A 27,716-nucleotide genomic window follows, 5' to 3' on the forward strand; every position below is an offset into this window, starting at 1 on the left:
AAATGTATTATAGAGACTGCGATACTTTTAAGGCAGTCTGGTTCATTACTAGAGATGACTAGCTATATAACCTAAGCTGATTATATACTCTATACTCTCTATTTAAATTCAGTGTTAAAAAGTGATAAATCTTACTAAAAGATAGAAGAACATTGAATTAGACATAGAGCTTAGCTATCTCTATCATTCCATCCAATTGATGTAAAGATCACAACAATACTGTTGATATCCTCCAGACTCCCAATGAAAGAAACATGCTGGTCTGGGCGTAAAAGAACAACACATCCCTCCTCGCCTACTCCATAGAACCGATATGCTTCTCCCGGTCCATGACTAGAAACAGACGGCTGCCTGTCTGCAAACACCTTCCAATAGTCGTATCCATGCGAGGCATCAAAAGGGCGGAAGAGAGCAGGCAGATCCATCAAGTCCACCTCCTGTCGGGACGCACAATGGATGAGATACGCGGATAATATACCTAGATGATGGTCTGCCACGGCAGCTGCCAACCGTTCCACCCTTTTCATCTGTGAGACAGCAGAAAGATTGCCGCCAAAGACGAGGAGATGCCATGCTCCCGTGCTCTGCAACAGCTGCTGGAGATGCCATGGCCGGGCATCACTCTGACAGAAGACTGGGGTGCTGGGGAAACGCATCCCGACAGTCAGATTCGCCGCCAGATCCCCCCGACTATAGGGTAACAGCCCAGGGGAGAGTCTCTTGGACGAGACGGACGGGACAGTGAGCAGACTGGGACAATACCGAGCCGTCAGCCCCGACGCCGAGCTATTCTCCTCCTGCAGGATGCTATTCCTGGTGTGTGCGTTGAGCGTCCTCCCACACACGGCTTGGACCATGCGTTTGTCGAACTCGACCAGCCGGACGGCAACAGCCAGACGTTCCACCTCGTAGGTACGCAGGATCCGGGCGCTGGCTTGGCCTTTGAGCACCGCTGCGAGCTTCCAGCCGAGATTGAACGTGTCTTGCATGCTGACGTTCATCCCCTGGCCGGCTTTGGGCGAGTGCGTGTGGATGGCGTCGCCGGCGAGGAAGACGCGGTTGTGCATTGACAGTGTTTGGCAGAGACGTTGTCCGACGGTGTAGATGGTCGACCATTCCAACTGGGAGGCTTCGAAGCGATACGGCTGGAGAATGGTGGCAACCAGCTTGACAAGGATATCTGCATGGTAATTCTTCTTGAACTCGGCTGCAGTGCGACAGTCCAGCTGGACGTAGCAGCGGACCAGACGGGCTTCGCGAGGAATGACCATGAGATGGCCAACAGGGGATCTGACGATGCATCGTTTACGAATGTCGGCTGTTCATTAGTTTGTTCATTTCGCTCTCAGGTTATTCTTATTCAAGATCTTCTTACGGAAATCTGTGATTGGAATGGCATCAAAAACACCCCAGTGTTCGTCCATCTTGTCTCCTTCGAGACGCAGGCCAAGTCGTTCTCTCACCCAGCTATGTGCGCCATCGCAGCCCAGCAGGTATTTTGCGTGAATTGTCTTGATCTCAACCTATTCATTTAGCGTTATTCATCCGTTTTGGGCTCCTACTACCTCTTGGACCGTTTGGATCTGCATCTCAATCCGGTATTCCCCAGGGATGTTCACCCTCAAATCCACCGGTGAGGTGTTCCATTGCACCTCTACACAGTCGTGAGCATGGATCAGGTCTAAAAGTCGCTGTTCGATCTTCCCCTGACCCAGCGTGCATTCCTGGTATCGAGAGAGCCCGGGGTTGCAGTTCTGCATGACGGCCTCTCGTTGCAGGACGCCTTGTTGTTGATACTGGACAGCATTAGCATCATCATCACTTGAGGGCAAGAAAAGCATAACCCATAAAGACAACTCGATGGTCCGGTTCGAGTCTCTCCAGACCCCCTCGCCGATCCCGAAACTGTCGAGGATCTCCAGCGTGCGGCTTTCGATGCCATCAGCATGGCCGGACTGGGTGCGACACGGCTTCTGGTCGATTATCAGAGTCTTCACACCGGTCCTGGCCATCCAGGCCCCTGCCATGAGTCTATATCAGTAGGGTTAGTGGTGGGCGAGGGTTAGGGTTATGTTAGGGTTAGGGTTTGCACACCCTGCAGGACCAGCGCCCACGATAAGAACATCAACCTTCATATTCACTTGTGACATCATGAATGTGATTGAGTATCAGAGAGGTGATTGCCATTATATTATAATTAAATATGTGAATCTAGTCAAGGTTTATGTATGACTTGCTCAGTGTAACCCTAAATTCTATAGGAACCTTAAGTAATACTTCTTTATAACAACGTTGGACTCTTCATCTTCTATAAGTCAAGTGAATTCAACATGGCGCATCTTGCAGAGCTCAAGGAAAGCTGGAGATTCCTCCACGACCAGAATATCACGCTGGACGGGGAAAACGATTCCCTCAAGCCAGAGCATGTGGTGGCGGTATCCAGGTGTGTGGAAGCAGTACATTCAAGAAGCTATACTGACATGCCAGGCTCTGGACCAAAGTGTCCATTTCTCAGTCGGATCCCATCCGGAAGCGAGTGCAGGAGAGCATCAAGACCCTGGAGCTGCATCTGGCACGCCATGAAAATGTCTACGGTATTGTACATGTCTTGCATACTGTATATTGATATTGACTGTCCAGGCGTCAATACAGGATGCGGCGGCAATGCGACCACCCGGACAAAGAAGCTGGAGGAGCTGCAACAGGCCTTTTTGCAGCATCACCAAGCCGGCATCTTACCTGCTCACCGCGAGTCTCATGCCCTTCCCCTCGACGTCGCTCGCGGCGCGATGCTCCTCCGCTGCAACTCGCTGCTCCGCGGCCATTCCGCCGTTCGGATGGAGGTCATGGAGCTGCTCTGCCGCTGTCTGAACAAACACATCACGCCGTTGATCCCCCTCCGGGGCAGCATCTCCGCCTCTGGCGATCTGTCTCCCCTGGCATACGTGGGGGGGCTTGTGGAAGGCAACCCCGACGTGTATGTGCAGCTGGGAACAGACAACAGAACAGTCGTCTCCGCTGCCGATGCGATGAGACAAGCTGGCATCTCCCCGTTGGTCCTACAAGCCAAGGAAGCCCTCGGGGTGATGAATGGCACTGCTCCCAGTGCCGCCTCGGGGGCGCTGGTGGTGCACGACACCGACCAGCTGGCGGTGTTGACGCAGCTGCTCACGGCGATGGCGACTGAAGCCCTGCTGGGCACGGTGGACAACTACCACGAGTTCATCTCGCAGTGTCGCCCGCACCCTGGCCAGCTGGAGGTCGCCAGGAACATCCGCTCCTTTCTGGCGGGATCGCGACTGAGCCATGCGATGGATGCCAACCAGCAGGGGCTGGTCCAGGACCGCTACGCCCTACGCACGGCGCCGCAGTGGTTGGGCCCTGTACTGGAGGATCTGGCGCAGGCGAGGCGCCAGATCACCGTCGAGCTGAATGCGTCGACGGATAACCCACTCATCGACGTCGGCGGCGACAGGTTCCACCACGGGGGCAACTTCCAGGCGGCGGCGGTGACGTCGGCGATGGAGAAGACGCGGACGGCGCTGGTGATGCTGGGCCGGCTGGTCTCGGCGCAGTGCCAGGAGATGGTCAATCCGGGGCTGAACAAGGGACTGCCGCCCAATCTGTGCTTCGACAACCCCAGCGTCTCGTTCACCTGCAAGGGCATCGACATCAACATGGCCGCGTACTTCTCCGAGCTGGCCTTTCTCACCGGCTCCGTCGCCAGCCATGTGCACGTCGCCGAGATGAACAACCAGTCGGTCAACTCGCTCGCCCTGATTGCCGCCCGGTATGCGGCCCAGTCGGTGGATCTTGTCTCCATGATGTGTGCAGCCCATCTCTACGTGCTCTGCCAGGCGCTGGATCTCCGGGCGCTGGACCAGGAGCTGTGGCAGACATGGCAGCCTCGGCTTCTGGCCGTGTATACGGAGATTCTTGGTACTTCCGCCAATTTCGACGCGATCTGGCAGGGGATTCTCCTCTCGTGGCATGCCCACACCACGCTGGACATCGAACCACGGTGTCAGGCCGTTGCAGCGGATTCCGTCCACCAGATGATGGATGACCTCATGGATGAACACTCGGGGAATGACGTGCGAACAGTCTCCAGATGGAAGACTGCAGTGGCAAAGACCCTGATCGAGACAAACAAGACAGTGCGCCATCGATTCAGCCGCGAACAGTCGACGGCATCATATCTCGCCCATGCAACAGGCAAGATGTACGGCTGGGTGCGGCACACCCTGCAAGTGCCTCTCCATCACGGGCTGGTCGACCATCCAGGCATCGATCCTGAGGATCGAACCAAACGGACCATCGGGTCCAACGTGACGAAGATCTACTCTGCCATTCGCAATGGGGAACTGGTGGATATTCTCGCGACTTGATTACTTCTAGTCTAGTGAATGCATTCATACGTTACTCACACACCCCTACAATAATGTGTTCCAGTACTACGTCTCTGGATTGATGACTTCATTGTACGACGCAGACTGGCATGTTGTCAGCCACCGTCTCAATAGAGTAAGTTGAAATCGCTCGGAGAAGTCTTCCGAGACACGGGGCCAATCGGCTGTTCTGCTTTCTGACGTATGCAAGATAAGGTTTGAATAAGCTTTGATACAGCCTCATCCGTAGCCTCATCCGTAGCCTCATCCGTAGCCTCGTCCGTTTGCGGCGTCTGGCTGTTTGCTGTTTGCTGTTTGCTGTTTGCTGTTTGCTGTTTGCTGTTTGCCGTCATATTATATGCTTCTATCAATTGCATGTCGAATCAATCAACTGTGATCATGGAGCAGAATCGGTTCTACAAGCCCGAGGAGGCGATCTTTGTAAGTCAATACACCAACTGAATGTACTCGTTAACAATATCCAGCACAACGATGGACGCGAGGAAGCACTGCTCGACTTCGTCCAGTCGCACACCGACTACCGCCAGATGCACGGCAGCCCGCAGCGCATTCTGGACGCGATTGACGAGTACGGGCGCACGAAAGCGTTCCTGATGAACGTGGGCAAGGAAAAGGGCCGGATCGTGGCCGAGGAGCTGATTCCTGCCCTGGAGCCGGACCTGATGGTCGAGCTGGGCGGGTACGTGGGATACTCTGCTCTGCTGTTCGGGAGTGCCTGCAAGCGCCTCGGCACGCGCAAGTATCTCAGTCTCGAGGCCAGCCCCAAGTTCGCCCAGGTGTCGGCCCAACTCATCGATCTGGCCGGTCTGGATGACACGGTGGAGATCCAGGTTGGGCCATGTCGGGACTCCCTCCGCCAGCTGCGCCAGGATTACCCTCACGGTGTGGTGGATGTGATCTTCATCGACCACGCCAAGCGGGAGTATGTCAATGACCTCAAGCTGTGTGAGGAATTAGGGCTCGTCGGCCTTGGAACGACCATCATCGCCGACAATGTCATCTCCCCGGGGGTTCCGGATTATCTACAGTATGTCGCCATGTCGACCAGCGAGAAGCTTCAGGCAATCCAGCAGCAGATGGATCCGAATAAAGACATTTCTCTGGGTAATCCATATCTGGTCTATCAGAATACCCGGATTGACAGCTTTGAGCCCACTGGAGAGCCAGTAAGTACTTGACATTGTTCTTGTATATGTGTTAATTCTATCTAGGACAGTCTCCAGGTCTCCCGGTGCATTGAAAACAGGGTATTATCAAAGTAGCATCATAGAGAGTTAAGATACGAGTTACCAAACTTAATAAACATGCTTTTAATAAACATGCTTTTAATAAACATGCTTATGATGTACTCTATTATCCTAATATATAGTGATATACTTTCATAATTATACTTTAACCCATGCAACATATGATGTTTGTTCCATTAAGATGCATAGACTGGACTCATTAAGCCTCCCATCCTGTCTCTCTTACTCTTGCACTTTTCCCCCTCTATTCTGTTCTCCAACTACAGCTGTGCTTATCCTACAATGCCCAAATACGTGTTGACCGGCGTGGGTGGTAATATCGGGGGCATTGCGGCCTCGTATGCCCTGGAAATCGCCCAGAAAGACACCGTCCTCTCCTTCACCTCCTCCGATCTCGACAAGATCCCAGCCCACACGCTCGAGGAGTGGAAGACCAAGGGCGTGACGGTCTCTGCCGCCAGCTACGATGACATCGACAGTCTGATCCGCGTATTCCACGGCGCTGACGCCGTCGCGTTCATTTCCACCTGGGCATTTGGCCGCCGTCCTCAACAGGCGCAGAATGTCATCGACGCCGCCAAAGCCTGCGGTGTGCGGCGCATCTGCTATACCTCGTTTGTGGGCGCCGATGATCCCGCCCCAGTGCATGCGATGCCTTTCCTACCCCGAGACCATAAGCAGACGGAAGCCCTCATCCGTGCCTCGGGCCTGGAATACAACATCCAGCGCAACTGTCTCTATCTAGATAACATCCCGACACTCTTTGCTCCGTCGTGGAACTTCTGCGGCGGCCGCTGGCTCTCCAACTCGCATCATGTCCCTGGCGCGTATGTCGCTCGGGAAGACTGTGGTCGAGTGCTCGCTGCCCTTCTTCTGGGCCGCGGTGAGCCGAACAAAGTATATCAAGTTACAGGCCCTGAGGCTGTGACAGACGAGCAGATTCTGCATTCGATCTGTGAAAATCTCGCTGGAGACGACAAGATCCAGTTTGTCGATCTGCCTGATGAAGAGCTAAAAGACTATTGGGTTCGACGGGGGCTGCCCACTGATGTCGGAGAAGTCTCGAAGCTGCCCATGAAGCTCTGCGTGGATGATCTCCTGTGCTGTGGCGAGATGGTGGCCAAGGGATACATGGCCAAGACTAGTAATGCGGTCGAGATACTCACAGGCAGGAAGCCTCTCTCGGTGCAGGATGTTTTGAACAAGTATCAAGGACTACTGCGTGAAGTACTCTAGATTATTTGACTGCCTATTATACTGTCCTACTTGTGAATGGTATCATTGATTAAAATGAGGATAATATATACTATTATCCATGCAGTTCACTCTTCCTGGGAAGAGTGGCAAAGCCGAGCTCATTCCATTTGTCTCCCAATAAAGCATCAAGATCCCCTTGTATAGCTTCAAGCGCAGCTTTCAATTTATACCGCTGTTCCTCCTCCTTGATACTGATCTTCCAGGAACGTTCAGTGGTAGTGATATAAATATAGTCTCTGTCTTTCGAACAGAGTAACCCTTCAAGAGGTTGGAAAAAAAAGGCTCTGAATAACCCGACCCAAAAGTGCGAATTCCACCGTGGTACTTGTTTTTCCAAATCCGCGTGCTTCATCAATATTCTTGCGGCATTATAATTGACTTTGAATTTCCCTGAGCTGAGCAAAGCTACTGCTGAGTCCAAAATCTTGGAAGGCAGACTCGTCTGTTGGCATAGAAGGTCGGATGCTGGATCTCCATTCCAAAGACTATCATCCCCTACAAGAACGATTAGAGCCTCTAAAACGTTCTCGGGTAATTCGGTGTGAGTGTGAAGAGCTGGGATTATCCATGATTTCAGGGTTTGATCGCCTTCCCCCGCAATTCGACTGCACAGACTCGTCATAATATCATGGGGCAGGGCTTTTTGGTTTTGGAGAATTCCGAGGATATTGACTTTGATATTTTGACTCAACTGGTCGAACTGACCAAACAAAGTCCTCAAGACATCGACAGGCAGGGATTTAGACTGCATCAAAGCGCGACACGCATCTCTTTGAAGATCTTGGGGTGCATCAGGCTCTATCAGGGATACGCAGTGCCGAAAGATCTCTTCTGGTGGTGGGAGCTCATATTGAAACAATTTATATGTTGCGGCAATAGCAAAACGATCTGGGGATTTTAATATTTTGAATCTGGCCAAGCATTCCTGCGGGGAGACAAGACCATGTTTATGCAGAATATCGAATCCTTTCTGCCAGGCGTCATGGCTATCTCCAGGTACACGCCATACCTGTTCCAAGGTGCTTTCAGGTAAAGTATTCTGGTGTTCTAGAACGCTACCTGCCATGTAAACGATATAGTCACTTGCCGATGTCTCAAACTGTGATGCCACTTTCTTGATGATGTCCTGAGGTAAATTGCAATGTTCCTGGAGAACCCAAAGGCAAGCGCCCTGAATTTCTTCATCTTGATCATCAAGGAGGTCGACGATGTGATTGAAAACAGTCTGAGAAAGTAAGAACTGCCTCTTCAATGCATGGACGGCATTTTCACGAATCTTCCCATTTTTGTCTTGCAGAAGCGAGAGTAGATCATCAATAATAGATTCAGGGAGATTGGCTTGGCTTGCAACGACAGAAGATGCATCGTCGCCATGTTCGCCGTTAAATACAGATACCACCTCACGAAGTATATTCTCCGGTAAGCTTGTTTGATTTCGCAGCTTGATGAGGGCATTATAAGAGACATATCGAGATGAATGGCGTATGCAATCGATGGCAGATTGTTGGGAAAGGTTTGGATTCTGACAAATAACCCGGGCAGCCAGCCCTTTCAGCTTCTCCTCGTCGTCGAGATGGCTGGAGTTGAAGATATCCCGGACACAACGGAAAAGACCTGGGGATATATGAGAGCGATTACTAATCGCTCCTAGAGCAGCCTTTTTCTGGGCAGTTGATCCTTTCTGGATGAGGGTTGATAGGATATGCTCGGGGAATTCCATCTCTGAAGCTAACAGATTTCTGATAAAATATTGACTTTGAACAATCAAAAGTTGAGCGAGTTCGCTCTCAAGGATCTTGCTCAAATGCATCAAACGAGGAGAATCGTCCACTGGTAGAATCTCGGAGAAGCAATGCATAAGAAGCCGAGAATGCACTTGGCCAAACAAGTCCCTCGGTTCGTTGTTTATCGTCTCGAGGAATGAGACCAGGTAGTCTTTATCTTCTGAGTGCAGAATCCCAGTCACGAATCGCCACATGATATCGAAGCGGCCATTGTATTTCTCCCTGGCGAGGAAGTCTGTTGGTCGTATTGATATCAGTTTGCCTGATCTGTGATCTAGAGTCTCAAGATCTTGGCCATGAATCCACCGGTGGACGAAATATTGCGCGGCAAAGTATTCTTGGAAGGTGAGATGGAGGAAATAGTAGTCTTGATTATGGTGTCCCTCGGACGCGTCAGAGCTTCGTAAGAAGGAAGTTTTCCGCAGGTTGTCTTCTGAGGGTTTCCCAAAGTGATTGTCAATCGAATGGCGCGTCCGCACATTGAACTCGGTGATGTTGTGGTACATGCCGAAGAAGGCGATAAATTCAACCATCTCCAGATCCTCCCGCGCCTGGGCTTTTATGAGCTGTCGACTGCGAAAAAGCCTGGCCCTCTCCTCTGTCAAGAGGGTTTCGTTAACCCTAGTGTCTAGTCGGAGCAGATCCTTATTCCATAACTTGATTTCAATCGCCTGGTAAAGAGCTGTCATGGTGGTCAAGCTTTCGGTCTCCTCTGGTGATTGTTCTAATCCTTCTCCCCATGTAAAGCAGACGGCATCCAATTGAATGGGAATCTGAACAAGGCTCTTGATGATCCAATGACGGTTGATAAAGTCTTTGATCTGATCCCTTATCGTACCATTACTCACGACGTTATGAACGTAGGAAGTGATCTGATGATCATGGAACCCGATTGTCTCAATCTCAAGATGATATTTCTCCAGGCCAGCAGGAAATACGGCGTATGGTCGGGAGGTGATGATCACATTGCTCCGGTTCAATAGCGACTCAAAAGCTTCACTCACACTCCCTCCTGGCCTCTGGTCGTGGATAATTTCATCCAGGCCATCAAGCACGAACAGAGTCCGGGTGTGGTTCAAGTCTTGAAGCTCACGACACAAAGCATCGGCTTCTGGCGTGCCGTCGAAATACTCCTTCTTGAGGAACTGGTCGAGGGAATATTCCTCCCGGAGTTTACGCAGTGGAAGCCACAGGATGCGATCATAATCCGATGCCCAAAGCTGGTTTGTATAGAAATCGTGGGTGATCTTCTTGCACAGCGTCGTCTTTCCGACCCCAGCACGCCCGCGAATGAGTATGCGATTTGGTCGGCCATAGCTGCCACCAGGCAGCTTACGAGGTTTGAAGAGGTCGACTAAGAGGACCTCCTTCTTGTCTGCGCTAGGTGTCTCCTGCTTCATTCGTTGCAAGAGCGAGAGCGCGCCTTGACGATCCTGTTGGTCCTTGCCCATAGGCTTCTCAACAAGGGAAAGATTGATATAGCAGCTGTCTATAGGAATGGTTGCTCCCGAGAGACGTTTGATATCCAGCCGACTCTGACGGGTGTAGTACTGCCGAAGCTTGATATCGGCAAAGAACAACAAGGCGTCAGGACATTGTAGTTTAGCTGCTTGAAGCAGATTGCAGTCGTCCTTAAGACGAGTCTGTTTCTGGTATTCGTGAGGCAGCGCCTTCATCTGGAAATCATACTGCTTCTTGTCCGAGAGAAAACACAAGGGAAATTTGCGTTTCAGGGTGGGCAGATTCTTCTTCCAGTGAGGCTGTTTCATCGTGTCGGCGACAATGTGAATCCAGCAGGGGAGAAGGGCGTTGCTCTTTACCAGCATGGCTTGTAAGAAAGGCTGCTGCAAGGTCCAGTTGATAAAGCTCTGCACCTGGTCTCTGGCAGGTGAATCACTAGTGATCCATCGCCGTTCAAGCTGGCTGTACAGCCCACACCAGAACAGGCCGTCCTGCTGCCATTTGGATGGACAGACGAAGGCTTGCAATGCGGCAAGCGCCCCTGACTGGACAAAGGCATCAGAGATGCGCAGGGCATCATACCAACCCTTCCGCTCCGAGACGCCTCGCAGCAAAGCAATAAAGTCCTTGACACCTTCGCTCTCCCTCCACCGTTCGGTCCATTTGTCTGCAACATCGGCAAAGAAGGCGTACAGCTCCCGCAGATCGGGTACGGCTTTGAGAAGGGTCTCGAAGTCGAGGTTGAGAGCGGCCGTCGAGACCTTCGCCGCGGCGGAGATGGCCGTGCCCCCCTGCTGGCAGAACACTTGCCAAGGGCTATCGTTGTCCGGAATGCGATCTAAAGCCTGGAGGGCATACCGGGCTGCCAAAGCAGTGCGTGGTTCGTGGTGGCCTTTAAGGGCCTCGAGTCTGTTCTTGATCGGGGTTTGGACTGTCTGCTTGTCGATGCCAGACACTTTGATATCCACCATCGCATCGAGAACCGTTCCGATCGTGTGGAGGAGGCAGTACTGGGTTTCGAGCTCGTTGAAGCTGGTTGCATGGGTGAGGAAGCCGAGAAGGGTGTTCAATGGAGCCCCTAGCCCGGAGATGGCGTCCTTGCTCTGGCGAAGACAGGCAGCAAAGCACCGCAAAAGCTCCAGGTCTGGAGGCGACTGAGCTGCGCTGATTGCTTGATAGAAGGCAAGCAGTAGAGCATGATAGTCCTCTGGGGAGGTGACTTCGCATATCGTTGATGCCTCTTCCCAGTACGAAGGTCGCGGGTCATCCCTGAACAGCTTCACCATCTGTGTCACCAGCGCCTGCAGCGCTTGTTTCTCGCGCCCATCTGTCGTGTCTTTCTTCAGCTGTTCGACCAGCAAGTCCGTTCGCAGGTTCTCCGAAGTGTAGTTCATGTTTCCAGATGGTGTTTGGATGGAAAGTCGGGCATTTCGATTGCTGAGGGAGAGGTGACGGTGTAAGACAGCAGTGGAAGCGGGGGAATTTCAGCCTCGTCAGGCTGGATTCAGCCCTCAAACAATCCATGGCGGTCAATGGGGCAGACAAGAGTCGATTTGCCAACTGCAAGCGCCCTGGGCGGCGGCTGTGAACGTGAACTGTGAGACTGGCCAGTCATGATCAAACACGCATGGAGGGTTAACAGGGGTATATGAGGTATAGACAGCAGTGGCTAAGATGGCTGGTCTATACGAAGTAAGGATGTTTATAGAATCTGGGCCTAATGATTTTCTTTGGAAGTAGAAGATTAAAGACGAAAGACGAAAGACGAAAGATGGAGAGACAAAGATTAGAGATGAAAAAGGAAGGAGAGTTAATATACTGGGCTAACCAGAAAGAGGTATACAGCCTCAGGCAGTCACTTCAGCCTTGTGGAGGGAATCCTGATTTTACAGCTTATTGCTTTAAGTATCGATTATTCCGGAGCCAATTTCCCATAAATACGTCTCCGTGGCGCAATAGGTTAGCGCGTTCGACTGTTATGCAGTCTATCGAGAGGTTGGAAGTTCGAGCCTTCCCGGGGACGTTTTTTTATCTTTTGCATACAGAACATTATACATGGAAAAGAATATGTAGTAGTCTTTTTACATATGCAAAAAATATCGTCGTTTTATATAGAAAAGAAATACTATAGTATATGCTGCTGGTTTAGTGAATATATAGTGAGCTAATATATATAGCAGAAAGCAGGCAGGCTCACAAGGACTTAGACCTCAAAAGTATAAGACTAACTAAGACATCTTCTTCTTGACGCTGCGTCGCTCTACCGCCAGACTGCCGAGAACACTAAAAATCGCTAAACCAACAGGAATATACAACGTCTAGACAATAGCAGAGTTGTATCCAAGCAGCACCGTATAGATGGGCGAAGAAGAAGGCAAAGCTGCTGAACATGACCGAGTATGCGGCCGAATACCAGCCGATGTTCGCGACTGTGTGGAAGGAGTCGGTGATGGCCGGCACAGAGACTGCCACGATCGTCATGTCCAGGCCGACCAGCATCGTGCTCAGCATGGTGGCAGCCACAGACACCCACAGCTTGAGGCCAGTTGGATAGACGATGCTCTCATTTTCATGCGACTCTTCCAGCTGCTCCTGGGGCTTCCCAGGAATGGGTGGTATTTCTTCGGTGAGGAGTTCCATTTTAGAGGCGTCAGATAGAGAGAGTAGTCAATGAGAGAGATAAAGTGAATAGAAGATGGTGGTAACTGATGAAGTATTTAGCTATGCTTGTATTCTGCTGCCTGGTCAGGCTGGAATATTCCCTCCCTATACTGGCTAAAGTACCGGGTAAATACACTGCTGACTATCATAATATAAGAATGAGTGCAGCAAAGATGGTAGTAAATTTAGTTAGAAATTAAATAGCATAAATATAAGGAGATGTAAGGCTACTAGATATTAAATTCAATAAGATATTAGTAGTTCTTATAGTCTATCTTATAGTCTTTTATCTAAACTTTATCTACTCTATATTAACCTACCCTTCAATATAAAGGCCCTACAGTTAGTTATTCTATCAATGTTTTTACTTAAGTATATGATAATATAGTAGATCAGAATATTATTTCAGTATAAAGACAACATGAGGCAGTAACCTAAACCTGAGATACACCCTTGTCCTAAATAGACCAGAATACTCTCACTCTGCAATCTCAACTACCAACTTTGTACAACTCACCCCCTGGCGCAGGTTATCCAACCCGGCATTAATAGCCTCTAAACCCTTTCCCACAACGCTCGGCTCCGGACTAGGCTTGATGGTCCCCTTGGCCAGATTCTCCCTGAGCCACGTCCCAAGCCAGTATTGGAACTGCTCCAGCCTCTCCTCTTCCACCATCGAGGGCATAATGAATATTGTTTCCACCCCGTTCACATCTTCCGCTTCCGGAGGAATCACTGGCGCTGATGCAATCTTCGCCGTCTTTGTCTTCCCTTCTTCACCAAGGAATGTCTTAAGCACAGCCTGGCAAAGAGCCAGCTCGCCGGTAGCCAGAAAACAATGCTGGATGAGCAGCCCGTCCTCCCTGGCCGCCGAAACAATTGCATCTACGACCTGTGAGTCTTTGTAGTCGAACACACGGTCTGCACCCAGCGAAACCACATAACTCTTATTTGATGATCCGGCTGTGGCATATACGGCTGCAAAAGTAGAGTTGGGGTCGTCTCGTAGAAGCCGGGCTGTTTGTACACCCATGCTGCCGACGCTGGAGGAGGCACCCCAGATCAGAAGAGCCTCTCTTTTCTGTATATTCTTCTTCTCCTTTCCTCTCTTAGTGGCTTCTCCAATCCGGGAAATCCCCATGGCATCCCATGCACTCAGGGGTACTTGGACAGCGACAGGTAGAGTTGCTGCATGGTTCCAAGACATGCTCTTGTCCGGGAGAGGCACAGCATGCTGCCAGGGGACGAGACATCGCTCTTGAAATGCGCCGTAGTCTGGATTGAAGGATCTCCAGAATGAACCGGCGTAGGCCGCAGCACGGGTGATACCCGGTCGAAAGCAGGGAGATGTGTCATTGTCTGTATCCCCCGTGGGGACGTTGTCGCCGACCTCAAGGACCAATCCCGCCATGTCGAAGCCGATAACCGTGGGGTAGGTTGGTATGAAGAGTCCCTGGTCTCGCATGATGGCGTCTGCCGGATTGAGGGCTATGGATTTCACAGCGATGAGGAGCTCATCCGGTCCTGGCTTGGGGGTTGGGCGGGATTGGATCTCAAAGGGTTGGCCTTTGGCCGGGGAGACGGCGGCGAGGTGGGTGGCCATTGTTTCATACACAAGAAGTGGTGGGTGTTAATAGACTAGTATTGAAGATGAGGTATATGTGAACAGAGACTGGTATTTAAATCAATAAGGGCTTGTTATTTTAACTCTTGATATTGAGGAATAACATCCTTATATAGATCATTTTCAGGCACTTAATATACTACATAACAACTCAGCCAATCACAAGCCTCTACACCCGAAAAATAGCTAGCGTGGAAGACGTGTTCTAAAATAGGTTAGCGTATGACTGTGACTGCCAGAAAATCCCTCATAGACACTGCACAAAGCATTGGAAAAGCCAAGTATGGCCTCAAATTGTACAAAAACTCGTGAGAATAGGACTCTGCAGAGGTCGAGATTTGGCTGCCGGAATTGCAAGCTCAGAAAAGTCAAGGTAGGCTGGCTGGCTTTCCTAGACTGGGACTGGGGCTCACTAAATCAACTCCTTGGCCTCTTAGTGTGACGAAGGCAAACCGCAGTGCAAGAGATGTAGTTCGTTCGGCGTATTATGCAACTTTATGTCTAATATTGCTGACCTACAACCCATTGCCGCTGACAAGGGGAAGCCGTTAGTTGTGGGAAGAAAGATAGAGCTTCAACTCCCTGTTTCTAGTGCTGTCTGGACGTCTGACAGATCTACCTTCTATCAATTGAATACAAAATGTCAGGACTTCGTCACCCGGTATTTTGGACGGAGTCTCCTGACTCCAGATGACCCTAATATGAAACACGTCAATCGGAAGCTCCTAAGACTAGCCTTTGCAGTAAGTCTTATTATACTTGTCTAAGCTCAGCTAACATATCACTTACAGTACCCCTTTTTGATGCATGCTTCTCTAGCCGTGGCGCTTACATATGACCGCCACCTGAATAATTCTTTAGGATGTCGTCGCAGTCTGGAAGAGTGCTTTCACTGGTCTCAAAGCACGGCTCTTCTCAACAAACGGTTAGGGGAGACGATTGCAGAGAAGGATAAGGATCCAATCTGGGGCACTGCAGCTGCTCTGGCTATCCTGAGCTTCTCGTCCCCTGATGCATGCAACCCGGAAGAAGCATGGCCTCTAAAGTCCTCTGACCACTCCGATCTGGACTGGATACGGATGAGCAAGGCTAAAATGTCGCTGTGGCACATAATAAACCCGCTTCGACCGGCCAGTCTTTTCTGTGTGATGGCGGACACTTTTGCTGAGATGGATTCTCCCTTGCCAGAGAGGGGCATTGATGGTATGCCAAGTGCATTGGCCTCTGTGTGTCTCCTTGAGGACTCATCTACGGCGAAGGACAACCCGTATTTTCATGCTGCCCACGCTGTATCCCAGATCCTGCACCTCCCGGATAGCAAGGTTTCAACAGGCCAAACTCAAGTCTTCATGCGCAGTATCCATGGCCCCTTTGAAGACTTACTTCGGAAAAAGGACCCTGTAGCACTTTTGTTGCTGTATCTATGGTACCGGAAGACAAGTCGCAGTATATGGTGGATTGAACTTCGAGCCAGAGTGGAATGTCCTTCCATATGCTTGTACCTGCGGTTATATCACAAAGAGAACCTTGCAGTACATGCATTACTTAGAAGATGCTCTTTTGACATGTGGGATTAGTTAGGTTTTAATTGTCCCAAATTCTAGATTTTCAATATATAGTAGTAGGCTTCTGATAAATTCCTGTCAAACACCTTTCGTTTTTATTACTGATGAGAGTATATATAATATCTAATACTGTTAAATTTTAAAAAGCTATTTTCTTATTATTGCCATAAATAAGCATATGCTCACATGGTGAAAAGCATTACCTAATTACTTTATAAAGGAAGAGTATTTAGATTATGCCCAACTTTAGACACTGCCAGATCTTCAATAAAAATGGCCTCGCTGGGTGAGTTATAGCTCGTGTGGCTCCCTACCCCTGTTAATGTCAGCTCTTATGATATTAGATTATAGGTTTAGAGATGCTTTATCAAATGTGAACAGTAGTAACATTTACCACATATCCATATGGCCAGCTTTCAATGTGAGGATTATATACTTATCTACCTTGGTAGACTACTGTTATATTCTTCTTACTGGATGAGGGGTGTCAATATATAAGAGAGTGATACAGCGACACCCCTAGGAATTCTATATGACAATGCTGATCAAGTAATGCCAAGTGGCATACTAAAATTAAGATATTACTACCTATTTCTAGGAAGATGGGATTATGCCTATAAAAGAGGCTTTAAGTACATATAAAGCATTAGACTATTCTTTAACGCCAACAGATTTAATGGCACCTTCCCTTCTATAAAAAGCAACTTGCTATATAGCCCAGCTATTGAGTATTGAGGCACCTAAAAGAGCTATATAATCATATGTTAATTAATTCTAAATATGGATGCCTATGCTGTTACTATATAGAGCCCTATAACTACTATATTAATTCTTATTTTAAAGACTCTGTTCATTTCTCCGTCAATTACTATGTGAAGATTATGTTAGATGGTGTATTAATACTTTATAGAGTAGAAGAATGAAATAGTCAATTATATGATTTCTTTTTGCTTGAATTACTAGATTATATGGCAGAAATTGCCCCTGTTGAGTCTGTAGGGGTGTCGCTGTATCAACGCCTTCATGATGCAAACCATGTACAGTACTATATTCTATATTAAAGTATAGGAGTAGTAATGGGTAGCAGCAAACTAATGTATGGATTGGCTTAGAATATTGTCTGGCTATGCTCACATTCAGAGTCAGCACTATAAGCTGCCTATTTAAGGCTATGGTCATCTAGTCTGGGACCACGGCCGCTATCTCTAATTCCTTTGAAAGCTTAAAACTGCCTTGCAAGGAGAAACGGACTCTGAGGGGAAAGAAACAGCGCTAATGTTGGGGTCAAAAGCCCTCGCCCAGCCACGGGTGTTTGTATTGGCTGAAATATTGAGTGACGACACACGGGAGACATGTGATATAGAATAGTCAACATATACATCTAGCTATTGAGCTGATTATGGAAAACAGCTCCTCTTGAATATATGAAGAAGGGCTGCATTTTCTTCTTTACAGTATATATAAAAAATATCTCACCATATAGAGTAGGAAAAATGAGGCCAAATATATATGGAGTTCCCAGGGTCATGACTCGCAGGAAGTTTTATTGGTAGTGATTACTACATGGCCTGACAGGGTCTATTCACTATTACTTGATTGACTACAGATGCAGTACTTTTGCTAACGTCCAACTAGTTGATGCAACCCCCACTTATAAAGAAATCGCGTGGCCTGCTCTTTCGCCTTTCCCCATAGTCTATTTTCAACTAATCTCATTATGTCTTCTTCCAACCCCGTCGAGACCGTCCCTGAGGCCGACCCTGAAGCTGCTCTTGAACCCACTCCTGAGCCTGCTATTGCGCCTCTTGATGAGCCCGCAGATGTAATCACTTCCAACTCATCTCTTTTCACCTTCTTGGTGTCTAATTATACAGGATGCTAGTAGTGAAAATGACTCGCTGTCCTCTGATCACTCTGACTATTCCTCGCTCCGATCGAGTATTTTCAATTACGAGTGTGTTTTGTGATGTCTACTTTCACTTTTATGTATTAACCATCACCTACTATAATTAGATACGAAAATGGTCGCCGATACCAGAGCTACCGCAAGGGCGAATACTTGCTCGTGAGCTGCTTCCCCAAATCGTATATAAGCCTACCCTGATTATTCCAGCCCAACGACGAGGATGAACAAGACCGGATGGATCTTATGCATCATGTCTACGGCATGGCTCTAGGGGGAGATCTGCATACGGCCCCGATCAATAACCCTCAGCGAGTTCTTGATCTGGGGACAGGGACGGGCATCTGGGCCATAGATTTCGCAGAGTATCTCACCATTCGTCTGGACCCTCTATCCTATACTGTGCTAACCGATGACCAGTCAGTATCCCTCGGCGGAAGTGATTGGGAACGACCTGAGTCCCATCCAACCTGGCTGGTAAGCAACATATCTGTAGTTTTGAGAGGAAGAGGCCATTATCTCTTACCTACTCCTCTTAGGGTTCCTGTCAACTGTGTATTTGAAGTGGATGATTTTGGGGCCGAATGGCAATACCACCGTGCCTTCGACTACATCCACGGCCGTGAACTGGCTGGCTCAATCAAAGATATCGATCATCTCGCCAAACAGGCGTTCGACAACCTTCGTTCTGGCGGATACTTTGAGCTTCAATCCTTTCCCATTGAGGTCTTTACCGATGATGACTCTATGGAAGAAAGGGGCAAATATACAGCTCAACTGATTGAATTGATAAGTGAAGCAAGTGAAATGTATGACAAGCCAATGCAGAATGTGGACAAATGGGGCGAGGCGTTGGAATCCGCTGGTTTCACACAAGTCACAACCACAATGATCAAGGTCCCAATAAGTCCATGGCCGACTGATCCCAAGCAGAAGGAAATCGGCCGCTTTATGCAGTGCCAATACAGCCAGGCCCTGGGCTCTTATCTCCCTGGGATCCTCACTACCGTGCTGGGATGGTCGCCCGCCGAGACTGAAGTGATGGCGGCAAAGGTGCGCCAGGAGCTGACGGATCTTGAGTTTCACCAATACTCCAAGTTGTATCTCATCTACGGCAAGAAGCCATAGTTATCATCAAATTATACCCAATACACTTCCCTTTGCCGGTAAGCTTCCTCTGGCTATCCTTATTCAGAGTCCGTGGCTCCGTATTTTCTCATCTTGACCCAACAGCCATCGCCACTCGAGACAACCAATGTGAGCACCTGCCTTTCCTCGCCCAGGGGCAACTTGAACGACCTTTCTGTCATGTCAATGGTTTCAAACACCTGTAGCAGCCTCACGATGGTAAACCCAGCTTCCAACAGAGCGAAATCCTGCCCTAAACACACCCTCGGTCCCCCGTTGAAGGGCAAATACCCCCATCCCACATTCTTCAGGGCGTCGTTTTCCCAGCGCTCGGGGCGGAAGTGATCAGCATCGGGCCCGTAGATGTCTTTGCGACGGTGCATTGCATAGACACAGTATCCCACTGCTTCACCCTTTCGGACCAGAATAGGAGCTGTCCCAGTGGGACCACCACCAACGGGAAGAGTTGTTGTCTTTTCCGCCGCTCTGGAGTTGACTGGCACAGATGGGTATAAGCGAAGGACTGTTGTTCGGAATTAGTATCTTAACAATTGAAAGCCAAGACCGTTTCCCAGAATACCTTCTTTGATAACGAGCGAGAGATATGGCAGTGTTTTTATTCGACTGATTGTGGGTATCGAGGCTTTTGAGCCAACGCCAACTGTATCCCTAATCTCGCACTGGAGTTTGAAGAGAACTTGGGGGTGCTGCACCAGCAGACGACTTGATATCGACACCATCAGTGTCTTTGACACAAAATGCCAGGTGGCTTCACTTACAGAGTCCATGTAAGGCAACACGCCGTTGTATCTCTTCCAGCTAACAAGAGATTCACACATTGATCCCTCAGAACCTTTGGATCGTTGGTCTCTTTGACGAGTGCATCGATGAAGACGTAGGGCTCTGTCCCTTTGGAGACTCCAGTGTCCGGCGTCCCTGCACAGTCTAGAGCCTTCTTGACTGCATTGTCGACAAAATCATGGCATATTTGACATGCGTTTCGGAACCTTTTCCCTCCTATAAGCCAGTAGAGGTCACCCAGCCGACCTCGCTGGGCAAGATAGTCCTGGCCGAGATTAAAGGCCTGTGCAAACTCGAAATCGCGGTCCGTTATTCCTTCCGACTTGAGAGACGCCAGATGCCGTCCGAATAATAGAAAGAGGGTGGTTTCGAAGGTGAGGCGGAAGAATAGGGGCTGCAGGTCCACCACACCGTCCTCTGGAACGCAGGAGATGAGATTGTCCACTGCCTCTCTCACCTGCTCAAAGTTGTTGAACCGGTTGGTCATGAATTGCGGCCGCAGGAGCTCTCGTGAGTGCCGCCACTGTTTGCCGTCTTGAGTGAAGATACCACTGCCCATCAAAGGCTCGAAGGTTGGGGGTCGCAGTCCCAGTCCGAATTCTTGAATTTGCCCAGTCAAGAGTCAGTAACCGTTTATATTGGATTGGATCCGGAGCACTGACCGGTGAATTGTGTGGATAAAATGGCTTCGATGTTTCTGGGCTCAATCGTGTCGATGCCACGAGCGAAAAGCAGCTTCTGCTCGAAGGTGTGTCCCGACTCAGCCACAACATCAAGAAAGAACTGCAGGATTCGCTGCTTGCGCTCTTGGCGAAAGGCCTTTAAAAGCAAATCGAGTCCCAGCGGCCATTTTGAATTCCATCTTCTCGGTGGCTGGCAGCCTTTTGCAGCAGCGAACTTTCTATCGATCTGCCGGCCAAGTCAGAAGATAGATTCGCTGTAGGTAGAGACCCAACCTTCCTACCCTTGATTCATAGAAGTGAATAAAGATCTTGTATATGAAGACAGCAATGAAAGATCCCACAAGAAGACTCCAAGTTGGGGGTAGCGAGGACACCATATTGACCGTGTACGATCTGAACAGAGCGTGGTTGTCTCTTCCTGCTTGGCGGCTGAAATATAGCAAACTAGAGAAAAATAGCTAGCTCGATGGCTCACAAGAGGCAAACAAAAGAAGCTTGTAGAGTGTCTGCCGGGCTCCGAGCCAGCCCGTGGCACGATACGAAGCACAACATCGGATTGCGTGGCAATCGTCGATGTCTCCGGCATGATAGGGTAAAAGGGACAGGCCGAGTGGAAGATAAGGCTGGGCTGTTTGCTTGTGTCACGACACAGGCGAAATACGGACTGGATGTGCCATTACCCCTGCTAATCCAAGGGTCAAGGCGTGGAGGCAGCCATAGAGAGGCCCTCCCGGAGTTATTACCCCTCATGCTGGCGTCTGGGAATAATCGCAATGCATCAGGCTGAGAATTGGCGTGCTGCAATTGATCACAAGATAAGGGGGATAATGGCCTTACAGTTTCAGCCTAGAGATGTTTTCTTAACAGAATAAGCATCAGCATCAGCATCAGCATCCTTAATTTCATGATCTTCACCATCTCCTGCTTTCTTTCAGGAACATGGATGGTTTGTCAATCGCCACGGGCGCCCTTTCTCTTGCGGATGTGTGTTGGCGCGTCGCCAAATTTCTGCGTGACATACCAGCCGCAATCCATGGCATCCAGAAAGAGATCGACGCATTGATCGTCGAGGTGGAATCCATGGAATCGGTTGCCAAGTCAGTCAATGAATATCTTTGTGATGAACCAGCCGCCGCAGGGCCGAGCGCAGCCAATATGGAAAACCTCCGCAAGAACTGCAGAAAAAGCCTTGAGACGTGTGAGAAGATCGTGAAGGATCTCGATTCTCTCGTCCAGAAGATCCGTGGTAGCCCCAAATCCAGGGTCAGCCCCCTGGATGCGCTGAGTAAAGAGTCTCGCAGACGTAAACATGCGGCAGACTTGCAGAAACTACGTGGCAGGCTCTCTCTTGAAAAGCAGAATCTTCATATCCTGCTCACTGGAATCAATCTGTTGGTAAGCCTGTCCTCACTCGTTTCAAAGGGTTGACCACTTTCTAGGTACAACCATCGCGCGCCAGGGGCCGCGTTCGATCATGTATCAAGTGGCCTGCATTCACAAATTGATGAATTCAAGCGCCGTATCGAGACCCTGGAGCGTCAGCTTCAATCCAGCCATGAGGTCCATCGGGACAGAGATGAGGATAACGCGACAATGGCTGATATCAGCCAATTCCAGAGTTCCGTCAAATTCGTTGCTGCTGCCATGCGTGCCGCAACGCCAGACAAGTCCTTTGACACTCCTCAGCCCGTCAAGAGCGTCTATACAGGTCGGGCCTCGTATATGGAGAGACTGAAGGATATCCTACTCCCATCCAACTCCGATCAAGCGGTACAGAAACAACAGCGCTTTGTCATCTACGGCATGGGCGGATCAGGAAAGACACAGTTTTGTTGTAAATTTGCAGAGGCCAATCGAAAAAGGTAGGGTATCCCGGTCAAGATCTGCAAGGAAAGCAAGCCAGCCTGCTAACCTTGAGCAAACCGAAAGCTTCTGGGGTGTTTTCTGCATTGATGCGAGTTCCCACGAACGAATCAAACAGAGCTATGCTAAGATCGCGAATTTTGGAAAGGTGGAACCAAACCACATTGCAGTGATGCACTGGCTCTCCAACTGGGAAAGAAGATGGCTGTTGCTAATCGACAACGCCGACGACGCGGAGATGGAACTGGATCATTACTTCCCCAAAGGCGACAGAGGCAACATCATCATCACGACACGAAATCCTGGTCTCAGGGGACATGGCAATGTTGGGCCGAAGTATTTCGAGTTCAAAGGCATGGAAGTTGGTGAAGCCAGTGATCTTCTGTTGAAAGTAGTGGAGATGAAGAAGCCCTGGAGTGCTGATGTTCTATCTTGGGCCACTCAAATCACGGAGAAGCTTGGTTTCCTTGCACTTGCCATCACAGTAGCTGGCGTGGCGATCAGAGACGGGATATATTCTCTCAGCACCTATTTGCCATCATTCAACCGGTATTGGGAGCAGATTCGACGGTCTCCCAACCCGCACCCGGACACCGAGTATAGGAAGATGTTTGCCACATTCGAAATGTCTTACCGGAAGATCGAAGAGGAGAGCAGCGTGGCTTCCAAGGATGCAATTCGAATCTTCCAAATGTTTGCGTTTTTCCATTTCAACAACATCCCGTTTGACATTTTGCAAAAGGCAATCGTCAATGGTGGGATTGAGAAACGCGCAGAGGAAAACGCAGATCAAGAGGCCCTGCGAGGGCCGTTGACTTGGTATCAGTGGTACAATTATATCCGCTTTTATGCACTCGATTTCATCGCCGCCACCGATCCCAGTCCTCCCAGCTTGCCGCCCTTTATACAGGAAGACGGGGAGTCAGGAATATTGAATGAGAGGCGAGTACGCTATGCGCTCAGTAGACTCACTCAAATGTCGCTCATCATGAAGAACCCAGAGAACGACAGCTTCTCGATGCACCCGCTCATACACCTTTGGGCGCGCGAGAGGCCTGGAATGAGCACCTCAAATCAGGCGCTGTGGTCAAACATTGCAGCCATGACACTCGCCCAATCTATTCTTCTCCCACCTCTTGGGAATAGTGAGGAGGAAGAGCTCTTTCGAAGGGACATTCTCCCTCATATCGACCATGTACGAACCTGCCAAGAAGCCATTGCGCGCACGATAAGACAGAACAGGAAGGATTTCTGGTCCCGGTTGGTGCAGTGGCTTGAGATTGAACCCAGTCTTGGCCGATCCCAGGTGATAATATACGCCAAGTTCAGCCGTGTCTTTGCTCAAACCGGTCGCTGGAAGGACGCCGCGGAGCTTCAGCAGTCTGTCAAAGAATACACCGATAGATTCCTGGGGCTGGGACATCCAGCCACCCGCCGTATCACGCTGGCGTTGGCATTCACCTACTGGAACCAGGGGAAGAGCGATCTAGCAGAGGATCTGCAAAAGGAAGTCCTACAAGCATGCAACTCTTTAGGGCCCGATAGCCATGAGACCCTGATGACCAAGGATGTTCTGGGCCAGACAAGATGGCAGCAGGGACGATACAGCGAGGCCCGAGAGTTTCAGCAAGACGCCGTTGACGGCCTGCTCAGATTGCACGGTCCGAAGCATGAGGACACGCTCAGTGCGATGAGAAGTCTCGGCCGAACAATGGCCAAGTTCTACGAAGACGAAGACTTGAAGGAAGCACAGCGACTGCTCCGGATAGCCTTTGATGGAATGAGTGAAATCCTAGGCCCGAAACATTTGAAGACGCTCGACGCCAGAGAAGATTTGGCAATGCTGGATCTGCTACAGGAACAAAACCTGTCCGTGGCGGCGGAGACGATGCAGCAAGTCCTTGATTGTCGCAAGGACAAACTGGGCAAGGAACATCCCTATGTGCTTCTCGCGATGGCGAACCTGGCAAGGGTTAAAACCGCCCTTGGTGAGCACAGTGAAGCCGAAACCCTTGTCCGCACAGGGCTGGAAATTGCAGACCGCAACCTGGGCGAAAACCACATCGGGACCTTGATGGGCAGGACGGTGCTTGGGATCATTCTTACCAATGAATCGAGGTTTGGCGAGGCAGAGGCTACGCTTCTCCAAGTCATGGAGAAGCAGCGATTTCTCACATCCTCCCGGGGTGACTTTCATCCTGACCGACTTGGCACGATGATTGAGCTGTGCCGGTGCTATAAATTGCAAAGGAAATATGATGAAAGCATTTGTCTGTGTGATGAGATCATCCAGGGGCTGCAACAGATCAGTTTGAAGCAGCATCCCCTTGAAAGAAAGACAGAGGCAGAAAAACAAGACCTTATTGAGAGAAAGCGTGTTGCAGAAGGGATAGAGGCCTAGAATAGTATAATAGACCATTTAGAGATCTCCTAATCATGGACGTTTAATATCTCGGGACTGATTCTCTTCCAAGATTTTCCACAATAATAACTATATATGTCATTATGACTCGCCTCTGACTTTCGTATAATATTACGTTGTTATGTCTCTACTAACCATCACCACCAAAAACACCATGGCCAGTCACTTTGGGGTGTCTGAGACCACCAGTGAATACCCCTACCAGGGGATGGAGTCCTTGATATATATCCTCGAGTCGAAAATGGAGCCGCGCAAGGATGACATGGCAGGAACAAGCACATCTTTCGTGATCTTCTCAGGGGTGGATGAGCAGACCTTTAAGCAATACTTCTCCAAGGCTCTCACTCGCCTTCCTCATCATTCGTTACAGTGCTATCTCCATACCGATAAACTTCTGCTGCTCCAAATGATCACTGCCGCTCATGAAACCGCACACACCTGGCTCCACAGCCAGACTTTCACCATGTTCGAGGAAATGGGCGTCACTCAACAGATTAGGCTTCTCAGTCGCGCCTCTGTTCAGTCAGGAAACCGCACAAAGGAGCCAGACCAGAGCTACGTGCCAAAAGTCCTCCCTGCTGGCCGGGCTGACCACTGGCCCTCTGTCGTCATTGAGACAGGGTACTCGGAGTCGAAAACACACCTGGTCAACAGTGCCCAGTGGTGGGTAGAGGCATCGGACGGAGATGTTAAGTCTGCAATCACTATTTCTATAGAGAAGAGGTCTAGGACAATCACCTTAACTCACTGGCAGCCCATTAGCCGGCCAACCCGAGCAAAACCAGACCGGGTAGTCGCAGAGCCCTGGGAGACAGTCATTTCGCAGAAAGACAACCTGTCTCCAATCAACATCAGTAATGGGACTCTTTCCGTTCCATTTGCCAGCTTTTTGTTGCGAGCTGCCACACCAGATTCAGCTGAGAGAGACTTTGGATGGACCAGCGCACAACTGGAGCATCTGGCCAGCGAGGTATGGGAGAGATATCCAAAGATCTAGGATAACATGGCTCTCTGCATGGAATACGCCTGTCTAGCTTATTAACAATGTATTCCACGCTGTCCACTGTGCGGAGAACAATAAACTGTACATATATTTATAACAATACAGGATATTTATTACATAAAATACACTTACCAGATGTATATGATCTATCTTTAGGTAGCAATTGTTATAGATATAGATATAAAATAATATAGTGGTAAGTAATAATAGAGTGCTCTCTAAATGCTTAACAATTGATTAGTGAGTGTTTAATAACTAATTTTACTAGGTTTAATAAACTATCTTTATAAAATTAACCCTTAATATCTTCCTACAGATAATTAAGGCCCTTATTTAATTCTTTTTTATTATATTTACTTTAAATAAGGTATTTAATAGGTTTTATATAAATTAAACCTTAATTAATACCACTTAGGAGTAGAGGGTTAAATGGCATCTATTTTATATACTAAGACTAAAGAGGCTTATCTTAAGATATTAGACTTTATTATAGGTTTATTAAGTAGTTTTTAATTATTTAAGGAATATTTACTAATTAATTATCTAGAAAATAAACTAGCTAATTTTATTAAGACTTAGGCACGGCATAAAAAATAAAGAAATATTTATTTTAGTTTAAATAAAGCCTACTTTAATCTTCCTTCTAATATATTTAATTATATTTAAAAATATACTAATATAGTTAAATAAATATATTATAAATTAAATATATAAGAAAAGTAGCTAAGTATTCTAAAAGTAATTATAAAGTATTTAATAATTATTTATTATTTAATTAAAATTATATTAATTAAATATAGGGCTTATAATCTTAATTTATAAGATATATAATAATATTATATAAATTAAGATTATAATATTTAATATTAATATACCTTAATAATAACTATAGGGCATTTATATTATAATATATAAAGATAGGGTATATAAATAATTCCTAAATATTCCTTAAGTGATTATATATTAATTATTTAAATAAAGCTTAATAATTATAATTAAATAAGAAGCTTATAAATAAGGATAATAAAGATATTATAGCTTTATTAACTAGTTAGCCTTTAAGATAATAATAATTATAAAGATTAAGTTCTTCTAGTTATTAAGGAAGATTATAATCTACTTAAGGTTACTTAAAGTAAGTATATAATTATTTATAAAGTACTTTCTAAATACTTATATTAGTAGCTCTTCTCTTTAGTAAGTTATACTAATAAATGCTAGTTAAAATTCTTATAATAAAGCTATTAATACTATTTAAAAAGAAATTAAGAAGAAGGAGCTAGTAGCTTAATTACTTAAAAAATAATTAATAAATAAATAGTATAGATTAATAATAAAGGAAATAGATATTATAGATAATTAAGGCTAATTAATTTTTAAATATTTACTAAATGCCTCCTAACCTTGAAAATTTTTATTATTAATAATTATATATATTATTATTTATATATTATTATAAATATATATATTATAGAGTAATAATAAATAAAAAGTTAAAACTTTATAATTATTTACTAAGTGTTTATTAATTAATATAAAATTAATTTACTATAATAAAAAATTATTTATTAAGACTAAAAAATTTTAATTTCTTTTTCTTCTTCTTCTTCTCCTCCTCCTCCTCTTCTTCTTCCTCTTCTTTACTCTCCTCAGGCGCTAAGACTAAAAGATTAAAAAGATTAAAGTAGTTATATATTAAGCCATTATAACAGCATTCTAGAATTATTTAGTAATTAATTACTAGTTATTTAATAAATACTTATAACTAGGACTATACTACTTTTATTTATAGCTATTATAAGGAAATAAATTATCTATATTTTTCACTAACTGACATATTTTTATTATAGAGGGCTAATTATTTAATAAATATCTAATAAGTAATTAATAAGTATTTAGGACTTA

The 27,716-nt window shown here is 47.6% G+C and overlaps 12 protein-coding genes and 1 non-coding gene across 13 annotated transcripts; 8 read left to right on the forward strand and 5 right to left on the reverse strand.

Annotated features, from left to right (window-relative positions):
• Window positions 1-170: 170 nt before the first annotated feature.
• On the reverse strand, window positions 171-2,135 carry ASPZODRAFT_2122335 (hypothetical protein; the record flags this gene model as incomplete). Its single annotated transcript, XM_022727799.1, has 6 exons — window positions 171-690; window positions 736-1,318; window positions 1,376-1,523; window positions 1,566-1,796; window positions 1,845-2,031; window positions 2,095-2,135. 6 exons carry the CDS (start codon window positions 2,133-2,135, stop codon window positions 171-173), a joined length of 1,710 nt encoding a protein of 569 aa, XP_022576853.1.
• Window positions 2,136-2,330: 195 nt separating this feature from the next.
• Window positions 2,331-4,388, forward strand: ASPZODRAFT_20567 (hypothetical protein; the record flags this gene model as incomplete). Its single annotated transcript, XM_022727619.1, has 3 exons — window positions 2,331-2,443; window positions 2,488-2,594; window positions 2,641-4,388. The coding sequence occupies 3 exons, from the start codon at window positions 2,331-2,333 to the stop codon at window positions 4,386-4,388; spliced, it is 1,968 nt and encodes a 655-aa protein (XP_022576854.1).
• A 399-nt stretch (window positions 4,389-4,787) lies between these two features.
• ASPZODRAFT_20568 (hypothetical protein) lies at window positions 4,788-5,671 on the forward strand (the record flags this gene model as incomplete). Its single annotated transcript, XM_022727620.1, has 3 exons — window positions 4,788-4,829; window positions 4,874-5,575; window positions 5,621-5,671. 3 exons carry the CDS (start codon window positions 4,788-4,790, stop codon window positions 5,669-5,671), a joined length of 795 nt encoding a protein of 264 aa, XP_022576855.1.
• A 267-nt stretch (window positions 5,672-5,938) lies between these two features.
• On the forward strand, window positions 5,939-6,892 carry ASPZODRAFT_77035 (hypothetical protein; the record flags this gene model as incomplete). Its single annotated transcript, XM_022730147.1, has 1 exon — window positions 5,939-6,892. The coding sequence occupies one exon, from the start codon at window positions 5,939-5,941 to the stop codon at window positions 6,890-6,892; it is 954 nt and encodes a 317-aa protein (XP_022576856.1).
• A 7-nt stretch (window positions 6,893-6,899) lies between these two features.
• Window positions 6,900-11,885, reverse strand: ASPZODRAFT_1501208 (hypothetical protein). Its single transcript, XM_022725579.1, has one exon. It carries the CDS (start codon window positions 11,550-11,552, stop codon window positions 6,966-6,968), a length of 4,587 nt encoding a protein of 1,528 aa, XP_022576857.1. The 5' UTR covers window positions 11,553-11,885; the 3' UTR covers window positions 6,900-6,965.
• A 214-nt stretch (window positions 11,886-12,099) lies between these two features.
• Window positions 12,100-12,181, forward strand: ASPZODRAFT_t164. Its single transcript has one exon. It is a non-coding gene; the product is annotated as a tRNA-Asn (tRNA).
• Window positions 12,182-12,407: 226 nt separating this feature from the next.
• Window positions 12,408-12,821, reverse strand: ASPZODRAFT_137357 (hypothetical protein). Its single transcript, XM_022724292.1, has one exon. It carries the CDS (start codon window positions 12,796-12,798, stop codon window positions 12,442-12,444), a length of 357 nt encoding a protein of 118 aa, XP_022576858.1. The 5' UTR covers window positions 12,799-12,821; the 3' UTR covers window positions 12,408-12,441.
• Window positions 12,822-13,245: 424 nt separating this feature from the next.
• On the reverse strand, window positions 13,246-14,487 carry ASPZODRAFT_137358 (hypothetical protein). Its single transcript, XM_022724293.1, has one exon. It carries the CDS (start codon window positions 14,420-14,422, stop codon window positions 13,298-13,300), a length of 1,125 nt encoding a protein of 374 aa, XP_022576859.1. The 5' UTR covers window positions 14,423-14,487; the 3' UTR covers window positions 13,246-13,297.
• Window positions 14,488-14,940: 453 nt separating this feature from the next.
• ASPZODRAFT_147437 (hypothetical protein) lies at window positions 14,941-16,020 on the forward strand (the record flags this gene model as incomplete). Its single annotated transcript, XM_022725268.1, has 2 exons — window positions 14,941-15,186; window positions 15,235-16,020. The coding sequence occupies 2 exons, from the start codon at window positions 14,941-14,943 to the stop codon at window positions 16,018-16,020; spliced, it is 1,032 nt and encodes a 343-aa protein (XP_022576860.1).
• A 2,098-nt stretch (window positions 16,021-18,118) lies between these two features.
• On the forward strand, window positions 18,119-19,039 carry ASPZODRAFT_77129 (hypothetical protein; the record flags this gene model as incomplete). Its single annotated transcript, XM_022730155.1, has 3 exons — window positions 18,119-18,276; window positions 18,332-18,388; window positions 18,451-19,039. Coding segments are annotated over 3 exons (804 nt in total), but the record flags the coding sequence as incomplete, so codon positions are not given.
• ASPZODRAFT_2122377 (hypothetical protein) lies at window positions 18,611-20,900 on the reverse strand (the record flags this gene model as incomplete). The annotated part of the gene is made up of 5 exons (XM_022727800.1): window positions 18,611-19,562; window positions 19,620-19,762; window positions 19,819-20,440; window positions 20,503-20,749; window positions 20,805-20,900. The coding sequence occupies 5 exons, from the start codon at window positions 20,898-20,900 to the stop codon at window positions 19,099-19,101; spliced, it is 1,572 nt and encodes a 523-aa protein (XP_022576862.1). The 3' UTR covers window positions 18,611-19,098.
• Window positions 20,901-21,462: 562 nt separating this feature from the next.
• Window positions 21,463-24,811, forward strand: ASPZODRAFT_2122381 (hypothetical protein; the record flags this gene model as incomplete). The annotated part of the gene is made up of 3 exons (XM_022727801.1): window positions 21,463-21,914; window positions 21,963-22,385; window positions 22,453-24,811. 3 exons carry the CDS (start codon window positions 21,463-21,465, stop codon window positions 24,785-24,787), a joined length of 3,210 nt encoding a protein of 1,069 aa, XP_022576863.1. The 3' UTR covers window positions 24,788-24,811.
• A 151-nt stretch (window positions 24,812-24,962) lies between these two features.
• On the forward strand, window positions 24,963-25,805 carry ASPZODRAFT_77076 (hypothetical protein; the record flags this gene model as incomplete). Its single annotated transcript, XM_022730152.1, has 1 exon — window positions 24,963-25,805. One exon carries the CDS (start codon window positions 24,963-24,965, stop codon window positions 25,803-25,805), a length of 843 nt encoding a protein of 280 aa, XP_022576864.1.
• Between the last annotated feature and the right edge of the window lie 1,911 nt (window positions 25,806-27,716).

The sequence above is a fragment of the Penicilliopsis zonata genome (assembly GCF_001890105.1).
Source record: "Penicilliopsis zonata CBS 506.65 unplaced genomic scaffold ASPZOscaffold_30, whole genome shotgun sequence".
Lineage (NCBI taxonomy): Eukaryota > Fungi > Ascomycota > Eurotiomycetes > Eurotiales > Aspergillaceae > Penicilliopsis > Penicilliopsis zonata.